The following is a 12,795-nucleotide window of genomic DNA, read 5'->3' as shown; positions in this document are numbered from 1 at the left end:
GTAAAAAGTAGTAAATACATCGTGGACACCTTTTATCAGTCGTGCTCTAATACAACAGACGTAGCCTTCTTGTTTACTTCCGAGTGCTAGAATATACATTTTCCTTGTCTGTGTTTTTTTTATTTTTTTCCTCACCTTGCTCTGCTCTTCCCATCAACACTGGAAATGTGCATATCTTGACAGTTTAGGATTTAATGAGCAGCAGAGGGGCTGCGGATGGATGCTGCTGTACTTCAAAAAGGGAGAAAACACCAGAACACACTTCTTCTTGTCCACATAACTAGGATTCAGATTCAAAGAGGTGGACTCACACCTACATGCATGTACAGGCTGCTGGAGTAGTCATTTGTCACCGTTTCCAGGTGTCGTACATTCAGGCTGCCGTGGTGCAAAAGCGTCTGGTTTAAAAGATGTATGAAATAACTTGCTGCCAGATTAAGAAGGCTAACAAATGTGAAAGCATGCAAAGGCATCATTTATTAAAGAGCACTGCGACAGAATCTACAGAAGTAGAAGTTACCTAAGAATTTGCTTCGTTTTTTGAAAAAAAAGACTTGATGTCTGCAGTTTAGTACAAACTTATGAAAATAATTGTCCTAAAATGCAAAACCTGAACTGCTTTTGAAGGGAAAACAGCTGAATTTAACTCTTAAAAATCCATCTGCTGAGACCGGACATCAAAATCACTCAGAAATTGTAATTTTTACTAATTGATGTAAAAGTCCCTGCAGAAACTATTGCTGCTATATTTCTATACATAAACATTTTGGAACAGTTATATATATTTTGCAATAATACAGTATGTGTTGAACTACTTCCTGTCCGTCTTAAGTGAAGCAGGAATCTGTAAAAACAGTGTCTCTAAAAAGGGACGTAGGCTAAATGTCAGATTTACAACACCGGCACTGCTCGGGCTGTAGTCTCCAGGTTGACACGCTCTGATTGGCTGGACGATTTCCAGTGTTATCTTCACAAGGTGGTGGTACCTGTGAAAAACTTTGAACTGAGCCCCACCTAGTGGAGACGGCAACCTTTTAAATGTTAATTAGGAGTCTGACTACAGCCCGAGACACTGCCGTTGCTGAAGGTACCGAAACATGTTCTTTTAGGTCAACTGAAGGATTTCCACGAGCCTGAAAGGTCTTCAGTGTGTCTCTCGGTTTATTGCGAGCTTCACACAGTTAGATATTCTTTGAGTTTGTCCATAATGGCGGGCATTCTGTCTGTGGGGATGAGCATCACTGTCCTGAAAGGCTTCATGGGTACGTCGTCGAACGACCACCTGCCGCTCAAACAGGAGTCGGCCTCTTCCTGGACTGAGTAGTGGAACTTGATGATGGCTTGCTGGAAGGAGAACACAAATACGAATGTGTTATCACTTCTTTCTACACTGGAGATATTAAAACTGTAAAAAATTAAATACATTAAGGCTTGCTTATGAAATGGCAGAAAAAAAACAAGATCTTTTATCTGAGGTAAGTCCATGAGCTGTACAGTGTTATAATCCAGATACTGTTAGTAGGGAAATCATTAAACATTTCTGTTCAAATCTGACACTCTGCTTGGATTCATTTGACTTTACCTCATAGAAGAACTCCTCCTCGGCATTGACGAACATGTATTCCTCTTTGGGAGCTCCTCCTCTGGCTGGGATGCTCTTGGTTGCCTCTTTGCAGGTCTTGCTGATCATGAGGCAGTAGTGACACCTCCCGCTGGGCTTGTTCGTCCTCTGAGCTTCAGCTATTTCTTCCCTAGAGGACAGTATCACGCTCAGTTTATTTCCATGCACGCTACATCTTCAAGTTTGCAGTTCATATTATTAAAATAGAAGGAAATAAACAGCCAAAGTAAGAACTCACTGGAGCTGTTTGTGCAGAGGAAGGGCAATCTGTGGAGGGACGTTGATGAAGCGCTCGCTCAGCAGCAGCCCCACAGGCTTGCTGGTGTCACTGAGGATCTGCTCCAGCTGCTCCGTCACACTGTGGGTGGCGTTCTTCTCGCACTGGTCCACAATGAGCTCCTTCACGTCCTCCACGCACTGCACACCCTGCCAAAAGCATCAAACACACACAAGTTTCACAGATATTTAATTTCCTGTATGTATATTAGTATGTGCCAGTCGGTACAGCACCAGTTTAACAGCTCAGGACGGCGGTGATTTGGCGTGAGCAGCAAACCTTTGTGTCTTTTTTGTTCCGTGATTCTGAAAGCTTGCTCATCACAGACCTGAGAGCTGTTTGTTACACACATCAGACTGGTTTTGTCACCGGAGGCCCGGCCAGGTAAAGGTTTTGTTACCAGCACTTTTGTTCAATTTCAGGTGCAGTAGATGTTTAGACATCAGATTTAGGGGTGCTACTTCTGCCTGTACCTTCAATTTGGTTTGTTTAGTGAGTTTATGGCACTCCAGGATTCATTTCTTTTGTTGTAAATATATGAGAGGAAGAAGCCCTACTACTACAGGTACAATAATTTGCGTAGCTTCCACTAAACCCTGTATGACCCATATCAATTTATTGTTATCTCAGAAGACCTACTTTTGTCTACCAGCTGTCTCACCTTTCTCTCTGTAAGGTTGAGCATCGAGATGAAGCCAAACACTTCATCTGGGTCGTCATCATCGCTGTCTTCTGGTACGTCTGCTTGCTGGAGCAAAGTGAGAGGATGAGTGAATGTAAATACGTTAGAGCTAAAACTACTACAAAGTCACTTGAAAGTATGATTAACTACAGAATTACTCACCTTGATGACACTACCAACATGATTCTGTTGGATGATGATGTCGGTCAGCTCTGATGTATTTACATGAGCCTTCAGGAAGACCTGGAGCCAAACACAACACAGGTGACGTCAGTGGCACAACACCAAATACTTACATGTACATACAATAATACAGAAATATAGCAAATACTCTCACAAACCTGTTGCAGCAGTTTCTTAATGCCGTTGAAGTCGTTGGCTGAAATAGTGTGTGCTTCAAAATCCACAACGACCTCCTGACAAAGCAGAGAGCAGTCAGCACAGGAAACAAGAGAGTTTTACTAAAGTTGTGTTCTTTTGTTGTTGTTGTGATGCTACGTGTGTAATCAAGTTATTACAAGGTACACAAGTCAAGATAAAGTACTAAAGTAACGCTACATAAGAAATTCAGGTTCATGGAATAGTAGGACCATTCATTACTTTACTATGCCTGACAAAAAGAGTAAATAACATTCATTCCGTTGACATTTGTCGACAGCTAAGTTAGCTAGCTAGCTAACTAGCAGGCTAGCAAGGCCAAGCATACATTCAACGAACTGTCGGCTCCTTTACCTCGTTGATTTCCTCCTCCGACGCCTCACTGTCCTCCTCCCCGGAGTCGTCGTCCTCCTCCGGATTGTCGTCCGAGCTATTTTCACTGTCCTCGGGATTTTCACCCAAACCTACTGCTCGTCTTTTAGCCGATGAAGCCATGCTGCAAACATGAAACACGCGTGTCAACTAAAAGTGGGCGTGGCGGAAGGGGGGGCAAAGGCTACAGTTCAGCATTAGCCGGGTAGGAAACTGAAGCGCTGAAGCCGCCATATTGGCTCCAGTTGTAATTGGCTTGCCGCTTACCGAAACGACCTTCGGAGCCGCAATGTCGGCTCTTCGCCTTGAAGTGAAACGGAATAAACCATTTTCAAACGGGGATGGAAGGTAGTTAAGCTGTCCTAAAGTTCTGCGGTGATATGGGGAATACGTATTTCTAGGACAAAAGATAAATATTGATACCTATTTAAGGAGTAAATAACATATATAAATCTAATTGTACTTACATTTAGGTTTTTGTCTAATACACCCGGTTTTGTCTCCCCTTCGTAACCGCGGATGATGTCGTCTGTATGAGCAGCTGGAGGTAGCTCTATTTTGTGCGATTTTTTGTCTGTTTTCACCTTGTTTTGTCATTCCTATCATTTTATCATACATGATAAATATATGAGTCGCTTTTGTCACTAAGTATTGATGATTGTCTCTGTTATTAGCTTGGCTACTGTAGCTAATCTGTCAGTTACTGTGTCTTGCTAATGTAAACAATAACACAGTCACGTTAGAGGTGAGCAGCAAGCTAAGGTTTAGCTAGCTACATACATACAGTTTCAACCAGAAAGTAAGACATTGTTGTTGACTATTTGCTGTTCAAATTCAGTCCAAAAATGGTGACTCAACAGCGTTGTTATCAGCAGGTTGCATGTGACAGTTTTAGGGTGTAGCTTAGCTTCCAATGCTTTCACACCCACTGTCCTCCCTAACTTTGGATGTGTCACTGCCGTATTCATGATCCACTTGGTTTGTTCTGTTGTATTCTTCTTTATTTGAGGCCACTGTGAAGATGCATGTACTACTGCTCAAAGAGCCAAGAGATGGAGAGTCTGGACTGGATCCTTACATTAAGGTACTTCCCTCTAAATCCATCAGTTTGTCTCAGGATGTTAAAATGTGTGTTGTCAGTACAGCTCTTATCTCAATCAACCTGTTGTTTTGATTCTAAAGGAGCTGGCATCGCATGGACACAAAGCAACCCTCATCCCTGTGCTGTCTTTTAAGTTTGTCGCATTAAACACCTTGTCAGATAAGGTAGATCCCATGGTTTCTGTATGAAGTTAATATCTGTTTCAATCATCTGCACATTTACGTCTTTGTGTATCTTTTGTTTGAGATGTCTTCCTGTTTCAGCTTTTCCAACCTGAGAAACACGGCGGTCTTATATTTACCAGTCCGAGAGCAGTGGAGGCCGTGAAGATGTGTTTGGAAGCAGAAGAAAGGAGTGAAGGTGAGAGAAGCTGCTGCTATGTCATTAATAACATGAATTTAATCTCATGAAACAAGCGTGTGTGTGAAATATTGTCAGCTCTGTGTGTGTGTGTGTGCATTACTTGGCTGCCAACCAAGGTTTGTACGTCATGTCATTTGTGATATTCTTCAGAATGGACCAAATCGGTGAAAGACAAATGGAACAAAAAGTCCATCTATGTGGTTGGGAAGGCAACTGCTGCATTAGGTGAGTCATTATCACATCTCTGAGCACATCTCTCTGTGGTTAATGATGATCTCTTGAAAAATCTTCATCTCTGAGCACTAAAGTTACATATTTAGACGTTTTTTGGTATTAAAATATTCCATCCGTGCCTTAAAACGGTTTGGCTGTAACCCTGAATCATCGCTTGCTTTAGATTGTGCACATCTGTGAAGTTCCTGCCTTTCTTGCTGCAGCTTGAGCACACCAGCTTGCCTGTGGCTCTCCTCAAACACTGCAAAACTGCTCTGTGCTACCTGATAGAAAGTTGTTGACATACACGTTCAAACTAGAAACTGATTCTGAAGAAGAGTAATAGAGGAAGCTCCACCCTACAAGTTGACAGGATTGGTTCCTGTTAGTTACATATGAAACACCAAATGTCTCAATCAGTCAACATTTCCCTTCTGAATGTCTTCCAACATGGTAAAAAAACAAGATGGCAAAGCTGCTTTTGTATGAATCCTTCTTTGTGCATTGTCCTCCTTGTAAATCGTTGCTAATTGTACCAGAGTGTGTCGGGCACCTGGCGCTCGCAGAGATCTGTGAAGTGAACCAACCACCTTCAGCTATTCGTTATACACAAGTAACGGTTTGCCGTGACAGGCAGTAAATGTATTTGGCCTTTAATAAAACGAGCACCTTCCTGACATGTGCTCTTTTTTCTTCTTTTTCTTTTTTTGTGACAGTTGACTTCTTTATTGTCAGTGTTTTTTATGAGTTGCAATTACAATTTTAAACCACTTTTAGCTCAATAATATATGTTTCCATCCTTTTTTCTGATTCCACAGTACAAAGTCTGGGTCTGAACCCGCTGGGAGAGGACACGGGGACGGCAGAGGTCCTGTCACGTGTCATCATTGAACGTATGGTGTGATTCTGCGTCGCTCACAGTTCAATTTAATTTAATAGAAAACTTCAGATTGTTCTGATAACTCGTATGACCTCATACTTGCTCTCCGTCGTAGGCGAGGACACAAATATTCCACCGCTTTTCTTCCCCTGTGGCTCAATCAAGAGAGAAGTCTTGCCCACGGCTTTGAGGGAAAATGGTAAGCATTTCCCCCCACTGTGCCTCACAATTAAAACTCAAGGTGATAAAAGTCCCATTGGGGTTACGCTAATTATAAAATAATAATTGCATTACCTTTATCACTGTGGGGATCTGTTACCAGGAGTGCCCCTGGAGACGCTGACTGTCTATCAAACAGCTGAACACCCCGATCTGGAGAAGAATCTAAAGAACTACTACACGGAGCAGGTAGAAGCCCCGTCCCGCTGCGTTTTACTTTTTTAAAAACTATAGCAACGAGTGCTTACGAGTTTGTGAACTTTCAGGGCGTTCCAGCGAGCGTCGCTTTCTTCAGTCCGTCCGGAGTGAAGTTTTGCCTCGAGGTGGTGCGGAGGCTGTCGGGTGAGCAGCTCGCTCAAATAAAGGTACGGCTTTTTCATAATTACACACGAATGATTATTAAAAATGCATATTCAGTGCTCCTGATAGTCATGTTTGTTTCCAGTTTGCTGCCATAGGACCCACCACACAAGATGCAATGACCGCAGAAGGCCTTTGTGTTGCCTGCGCAGCAGAAAAGCCGACAGCCGAACACCTGGCAGCAGCGATAGCTAAGGCCCTGCAGTGACCAGCCACGGGCGTTAACACTTGAATCCACCCACTTTGTTTTGCCTTTTTGTATATTCTTTATTATACATAAAAAATAGGCGACAAATCAAAGGAAGAAGCTGAACCGTTTAGCCCTACAGTGAGGGAGTCTGGTGACCTCTGGTATGTTTGCTGGCATAGTTTGACTGTCCTTAGTGGGAAGAACCACTGCATCTTATTTATGTGACATGGACCATCATCTCAGCCAGTGCTCTCCACCGCCGTCATAAAAATTAGGGAATATCTTTTGGAAGAATGGTGTTCCATCCCCTCAAAGGATTCTACAAACTTGGACAATCAAATATCAAGGCTGAAGCTTTACTAAGAGACTCTATTTTCCCTTTAATTTGTCATTCATGTGTCGTCACTTCTCTGTTTCTGATCTTTTCTACCGTTGTTGGACGCATGCTTGAGCTGTTTCGCACTGTTGCTTTTAAAAGCTGAGAATGTCTAAAATTACTATTTATTTGAAGAGAATATTAAGAGAGAGTCTGTAAGAGTTAAAGAGCGTGAATGTATTGTTTGTTTTTTTTGCCAATAAACTTCAGTCAGTGTGGTAACGTGGAAAGCTTTGTGTGTTTGTGTCTCCTGTTCAACGCAGGTCATCCTTAACCGCTGTTATTTTCCACATGGAAGTGAAGGCTTTAACTTCTTTCCGCAGGTCAACGACGGTCCACTTAAAACCGGCGGAGCGTGCGTAACACGTCCATAGAGCTGATTGAAAGTGAACAGTAAAGACAGGTTTGCTTTTCTCACAGAGGTGAGGAAAGCGGGTTACCTCCAGAGAGTCACACCTTTCAGATGGGTGTGGATTAACTGGTGGCCTATAAAGCAGCTCAGCGCCTCGCTTGCCATCATCTCGTCTTGTGTAGTCACAGGAGGAAACCAACGCCACGATGCTGACTCCTATCCAGCTGATCATTTTGCTTTTTTTGACAAACATTAGCGCAACTGATGCGGAGAAACTTTTCCACAATCGGGATCATTCTGATGTGCAGACGGTTAATTCTCACCAAGCTGAAGCTATAACAGACAAACACACGGCGGAGGTACGTTCAGTCTTTTTCAGCCTTCAACATCTAATAGATTAGACATTTTGTGATTAACTGTCTAATCTAACCCTTGTTTTGTTACAGCTATTTCTCTCTAGATACGGATTCATCAAGCCAGTGAGCTGGGAGGAGATCCAGTTCGAGGATTCGGACGCCTCTTTCAGTGGTGACTTCCCGGACGACCTTCAAGCCACGATCCAGGAGGGAACCTCAGTGCCACGTTCAAGGGATTCTCCTGATCGAGATGGCTTCAACAGTCACCCTGAGAACCAGGCATTTATCTCAGCACTTAAAGACTTTCAGAGGGTCTCAGGTCTGCCGGTCACGGGAGTGTTCGACGAGGCCACCAAGGTCGCAATGAACAAACCGAGGTGCGGCGTCCCCGACAAGGAGATCGACCTGAACGCCCCTGAAAACAGCAGCGACTCAGATATTGAGAACATTGACAGTTTTGATGAGACTGACAGCAACAACGCAGCGAGTAACATAATCAGTGGCACCTCTTCTGGTGCCGCAAATTCCTCTGAAGATGGCACATTAAACTTTAATGACACAGAAAGTCTCACAGGCATTTCCAATGACACCAGCATGAATTATACAAACGACTTTTCAAATATCACTTCACCAAACAGCTCGCGTGTCGCCAACACGAGCAGTCAGATGGTAAACATCAACACGCGGCGGAGTGAGGCGGCGCGGCGCAGGAAGCGTCACCTCGCCGTTCTTGTATCCAAAAGCAGGCAGAAGAGAGATTTGAGCGAAGCCGGCTACATGGCCTTTTCTAAGAAGACGTTGAAGTGGAGGCTGATCGGCGAAGGATACAGCAGTCAGTTGACCGTAGAGGAGCAGAGGTACGTCTTCAGGCTGGCCTTCCGGATGTGGAGCGAGGTGTCGCCGCTGGAGTTCGTGGAAGACACCAAGTCACCGTTGGAGGATGTTGATATCAGGCTGGGCTTTGGCACAGGTAGGGCTCAACCAATGCATGTTTATATGAGCAAATCAGTGGAAATATTATCCTGAAATCACTTATCTGTGACATTTCGTCTCTTTTTTTTTCAATCTGATGTTGTCCCAGTGCCACATTTCATCATTTACAAGTTTAATTGTAAAAAGTTTTTTTGTCAGATTTCTTATTTATGCAATTCTTCCACACACTGTGACAATCACTCATTCATGCTGCTGTTCATCCCATACTTAATTAGGCATGTGCAATATTTACGAATAATAATACTTAGCATTTTTGCTACATTTAACAGTCTGGTGTAATATTACAGTTGAACCTGTGACATTCCCTTCATTAATTTACTTTCAGTGCTTCATCTCTGCTTTATATTAACCCTAACCCTTATATTTATTATTCTATCATTTATTTTTGTATTTTTTTTCTACTGCTTGATTATTGAATATTCTATATTTTTGTATTTTAATATTTTCTTTATAGGAGCACTCTGATTTCATTGTATGTAGAGCTGACAATAATGACTTTCTGTTTCCGATTTTGATCCTAAAACACAATATCAGAAGACAGTTTCTGCTAAAGTACAATTCCATCTAAGTCAGTCACTTGGTAAAATAGTTATAGAAAAATTATAAACATAGATTTAAAATTCCAACTTGAAGGCGACAGAACAAAGTGCATCAGTAAAGCGATGAAATTAGTACATTTATAGCAGCTGTGGTATCCATTATTGGTGTTTCTCACAGTAAAGCTTTGTAAAGTAGTTGGATAACCTTTTTTTATTCCTGTCTCTTGTGTAAAATAACATACTGCACTGAGCAATCTCTAAATTCTGCACCACTCTTTTCCTCCCAGGACGCCATTTGGGCTGCAATCAGAAGTTTGACGGCACTGGTCAGGAATTCGCTCACGCCTGGTTCCTGGGTGATATACACTTTGATGATGACGAGCATTTTACCGCCCCCAACGCCGGGAGTGGAATCAGCCTCCTCAAAGTGAGCAGGCTGCAGCATGATGAAAGGAATCGCAGGAATAATCAGAGGTTCAGAGAACGCTCGTTCGCTCTAACGACACTTCACATTTCTGACCTGTTAGGTAGCCGTTCACGAGATCGGCCACGTTCTGGGTCTGCCCCACATCTACAGGCCTGGATCCATTATGCAGCCCAGCTATCTGCCCCAGGAGTCGGGCTTTGAGGTGGACTGGATGGACAGGAAGGCCATACAGCATCTTTATGGTACATGACAACAGCACCATCTAGTGGACACACAGAGAAAAACGGATCCCAGTCTGTTTACATTATATTATTAGACTAACACAAAACCTATTTGTTTTCCCTAATGTGCTTTTGTTTGGGCACCAGGGGGCTGTAAGGGCCGGTTCAGCACGGTGTTTGATTGGATCAGAAAGGAGAAGACGCCCTACGGGGAGGTGGTGGTCCGCTTCAACACCTATTTCATGAGAGACGGCTGGTACTGGCTGTACGAGAACAGGAGCAACAGGACGCGTTACGGTGACCCGGTGGCGCTGCAGATTGGCTGGCACGGCATTCCCACGGATGGAGTGGACGCGTACATGCACGTGTGGTCCAGAAGAAGAGACGCCGTTTACTTCTTCAAAGGTAGATACACAGACACAGAAAATGCAAAGAGCGAGTGACGAATTTGGGTTTTTTAGAAAATGCATTTTCTCAACAGGTACCCAGTTCTGGAGGTATGATAATGAGAATGACCGGGTGTTCAGACAGGATCCAGAAGGTCAACGCTATCCGAGGTTAATCTCTGAAGGGTTCCCGGGGGTGTCCGGCCCCATCGACACGGCCTTTTACGACAGGAGGGACTCCCGCATCTACTTCTTCAAAAACACCCTTGTAAGAATCACATCTTTTTCTTTTAGGGAGGTTAAAATGGAACACTTGGTTGCATTATAAGAGTGTAAAATATTAGATGAGGAATCAGGAAGTGTTTAAAAAAACAGGGCAGCTGTTGTTTCAGTTCACCAGCTGAGCAGAGTAGACTCATTTTATAGGACCCCAGACCCCAATGCACCCCGATAGCCAACAAAACATGCATGTAAAGGGTTTTTTTTGGCTTTTATGTGAGAGTGCAGTTGAGAGAGAGAGACAGGAAAGTAGGAGGGAAGGACCTGCAGAAAAGCGGGATTCGAACTCATGATGTCGGGGACTATAGCCCCAGGACGCCAGCTCAACCAAGTTAGCTGTAGTAGCGCCCAAAATGCATGTAAAGTGGGTTTTTTTGGCCTTTATTTGAGAGTACAGTTGAGAGAGAGACAGAAAAGTGGGGGGAAGGACTTGCAGAAAGGGGCCATGAGCAGGATTCGAACTCATGACCTCCATGTCGGGGACAATAGCCCCAGGACGCCAGCTCAACCAGGTAGCAGCGCCCAAAATGGATGTAAAGTTAATTAATTTGCACCAACACAGACCAGTAACAACTACAACGGGGCCAGTGATTCTTGTGATAGAATTTTTTCTGATGACTAACAAAATCCTGCTTAATCAAATTATCACAAACTAACATAGAAATCTGCAGCAAACGAACATGAGAGAGCTCTGTTTGGTTTTCATGTAATAAAGCTGCTAAACATGCACTATATGTCATGTCTGATTGGTGCTAAGAATTAATGCTCGGAGACAAGTGGACACATATTTAATACACATCAGGTATGCATTGCGGTGAACTTTAAATCCGGCTTAACTCTCATTACAACTCCTGCCTCCGTGTGCGATTGGTTATCTGACAGCGCTGGTTTGTAGAACAAGTGGCTATACAATAAGTAAAGTCTTGGAGAACGCCCAACCTAATGAATTGTTTCCCAGCATTGTGAGGCGAACGTATTCAGGCAAACAAATGCGCTACACCTCCGCTGTGATTTGTCCACATGTTGTAATTGAATAGACTTCTATATGAGAGTGATTATCTGTTCAAACAGGTGTATGCATTCGATGTGCAAGCCAACAGCTTGGCAAGAGGCTTCCCCAAAAACATCAGAGACGTGTTCCCTCCGGTGGTGAGCAGAGACCATCCAGATGGCAACATTGACGCTGCCTACTTCTCCTACACCCACAATGCCATCTTTCTACTCAAGGGCACGCGCTTCTGGCAAGTGGTGGGCAGCCGCGATCGCTGGCGCCGGCCCTTTCTGCCACGAAATGGCCTGCTGCCACACAAGGAGGTGGATCAGCACTGGTATGACATCTGCAACGTTCATCCCACTACACTCAAGCTAACCCGCTGAGGGGGCGGCGGCGGCGCACATGTAATAGATCATACACAAGTCTGCAGATGCGCTCCACTGATTCACCTGTCAGCGTGCATGCTGTCACGTCATCTAGCTTTATTTTTGTAGTGCTTGCTGTGTAATCTACACAAAAAGACAAAAACAAAATCTGATTTTTGTTGGCTAATTTTCACTCAGGTGTATTGTTGATTATGATATTTACGCTACTCGTGAGAATAAACACATTTGTAGCATATATACCTATATTTTGCACAGACACGTCTTTTTACTTAAAGATATATTATATTTATAACTGCTCACAGTCAGACGTGATGTGATTGTGGAGAAACGACACACTTACAAAAAAAAGGGGACGTTTTTGCAAGAAAAAAATTAAATTGATGTCAGATGCAAAAAGAGTATTTAGTGCTATTATGCATGCAAGAAATGGAAATCTGTTCAGACTAAGGGAGAGCGGCTTCCCAGCATCTGACGTTTAATGTTACAGAAAAAGAAAGGTTTTATGATCGCATCTAGATTCCTCGGATCACTTCTTCCGCGCAGTGCGGTGCTCGAGAGATAAAACCTCTCGCTGGCTTGATTGTCTTATATCACAGCTGCACTTAACGTATGGAAGTAGCTCACGTCTATAGCTGTCTGCAGGCATGAAAGAATATCCTGAATGCCCCGTCTCTATTCTGTCGCGATTCACGTCTCGTGTGCAGCGAGTCTTCGGCCCAGTGTGCAAGAAAACATCATAAGCTTTGTCAATAGCAACCTGGAGGAGGTGGAAAACAATTAGCTAGTGTTTTATTTCTTCAAATCCCTCCTTGTTATGAAAAGCGGGGTT

General features: G+C 43.5%; 3 protein-coding genes across 4 annotated transcripts; 2 read left to right on the top strand and 1 right to left on the bottom strand.

Annotated features, from left to right (window-relative positions):
- Positions 1–452: 452 nt before the first annotated feature.
- Positions 453–3,498, bottom strand: bccip (BRCA2 and CDKN1A interacting protein). Its single transcript, XM_008285503.1, has 7 exons — positions 3,313–3,498; positions 2,922–2,996; positions 2,743–2,823; positions 2,560–2,646; positions 1,860–2,047; positions 1,583–1,751; positions 453–1,344 (listed from the first exon to the last, which is right to left on the bottom strand). The coding sequence occupies exons 1-7, from the start codon at positions 3,451–3,453 to the stop codon at positions 1,174–1,176; spliced, it is 912 nt and encodes a 303-aa protein (XP_008283725.1). The 5' UTR covers positions 3,454–3,498; the 3' UTR covers positions 453–1,173.
- Positions 3,499–3,797: 299 nt separating this feature from the next.
- On the top strand, positions 3,798–7,263 carry uros (uroporphyrinogen III synthase). 2 transcript variants are annotated; one of them, XM_008285502.1, is made up of 10 exons: positions 3,798–3,877; positions 4,340–4,414; positions 4,513–4,596; positions 4,696–4,792; positions 4,946–5,020; positions 5,827–5,901; positions 6,004–6,087; positions 6,211–6,296; positions 6,374–6,472; positions 6,553–7,263. In XM_008285502.1, exons 2-10 carry the CDS (start codon positions 4,352–4,354, stop codon positions 6,673–6,675), a joined length of 786 nt encoding a protein of 261 aa, XP_008283724.1. In that variant the 5' UTR covers positions 3,798–3,877; positions 4,340–4,351; the 3' UTR covers positions 6,676–7,263. The 2 variants fall into 2 exon arrangements, with proteins under 2 accessions (XP_008283724.1, XP_008283723.1); XM_008285501.1 differs by lacking the exon at positions 3,798–3,877 and having other exon boundaries at positions 3,944–4,414.
- A 328-nt stretch (positions 7,264–7,591) lies between these two features.
- On the top strand, positions 7,592–11,963 carry mmp21 (matrix metallopeptidase 21). The gene is made up of 7 exons (XM_008285500.1): positions 7,592–7,744; positions 7,832–8,711; positions 9,561–9,700; positions 9,801–9,942; positions 10,069–10,326; positions 10,403–10,575; positions 11,658–11,963. The coding sequence occupies exons 1-7, from the start codon at positions 7,592–7,594 to the stop codon at positions 11,961–11,963; spliced, it is 2,052 nt and encodes a 683-aa protein (XP_008283722.1).
- Positions 11,964–12,795: the final 832 nt, after the last annotated feature.

This window comes from Stegastes partitus, unplaced genomic scaffold, assembly GCF_000690725.1.
Source record: "Stegastes partitus isolate 25-593 unplaced genomic scaffold, Stegastes_partitus-1.0.2 Scaffold405, whole genome shotgun sequence".
In the NCBI taxonomy this organism is placed as follows: Eukaryota; Metazoa; Chordata; class Actinopteri; family Pomacentridae; genus Stegastes; species Stegastes partitus.
Note: the sequence above shows the minus strand (reverse complement) of the source record. Positions and strands in the feature narration are given on the sequence as shown.

What these genes read in the sequence shown, in the direction of transcription:
- bccip (XM_008285503.1), bottom strand. Translation starts at nt 3,453, where the DNA reads ATGGCTTCATCGGCTAAAAGACGAGCAGTAGGTTTGGGTGAAAATCCC. An exon ending in ATGTTGGTAGTGTCATCAAG is followed by an intron (nt 2,647 to 2,742) that starts GTGAGTAATTCT and finishes ACTTTGCTCCAG; the next exon opens with CAAGCAGACGTACCAGAAGA. An exon ending in CCTCTGCACAAACAGCTCCA is followed by an intron (nt 1,752 to 1,859) that starts GTGAGTTCTTAC and finishes ACTGTCCTCTAG; the next exon opens with GGAAGAAATAGCTGAAGCTC.
- mmp21 (XM_008285500.1), top strand. Translation starts at nt 7,592, where the DNA reads ATGCTGACTCCTATCCAGCTGATCATTTTGCTTTTTTTGACAAACATT. An exon ending in GGCCATACAGCATCTTTATG is followed by an intron (nt 9,943 to 10,068) that starts GTACATGACAAC and finishes TTTGGGCACCAG; the next exon opens with GGGGCTGTAAGGGCCGGTTC. An exon ending in ACTTCTTCAAAAACACCCTT is followed by an intron (nt 10,576 to 11,657) that starts GTAAGAATCACA and finishes CTGTTCAAACAG; the next exon opens with GTGTATGCATTCGATGTGCA.
- uros (XM_008285502.1), top strand. Translation starts at nt 4,352, where the DNA reads ATGCATGTACTACTGCTCAAAGAGCCAAGAGATGGAGAGTCTGGACTG. An exon ending in GACTGGATCCTTACATTAAG is followed by an intron (nt 4,415 to 4,512) that starts GTACTTCCCTCT and finishes TTGATTCTAAAG; the next exon opens with GAGCTGGCATCGCATGGACA. An exon ending in AGCAGCTCGCTCAAATAAAG is followed by an intron (nt 6,473 to 6,552) that starts GTACGGCTTTTT and finishes GTTTGTTTCCAG; the next exon opens with TTTGCTGCCATAGGACCCAC.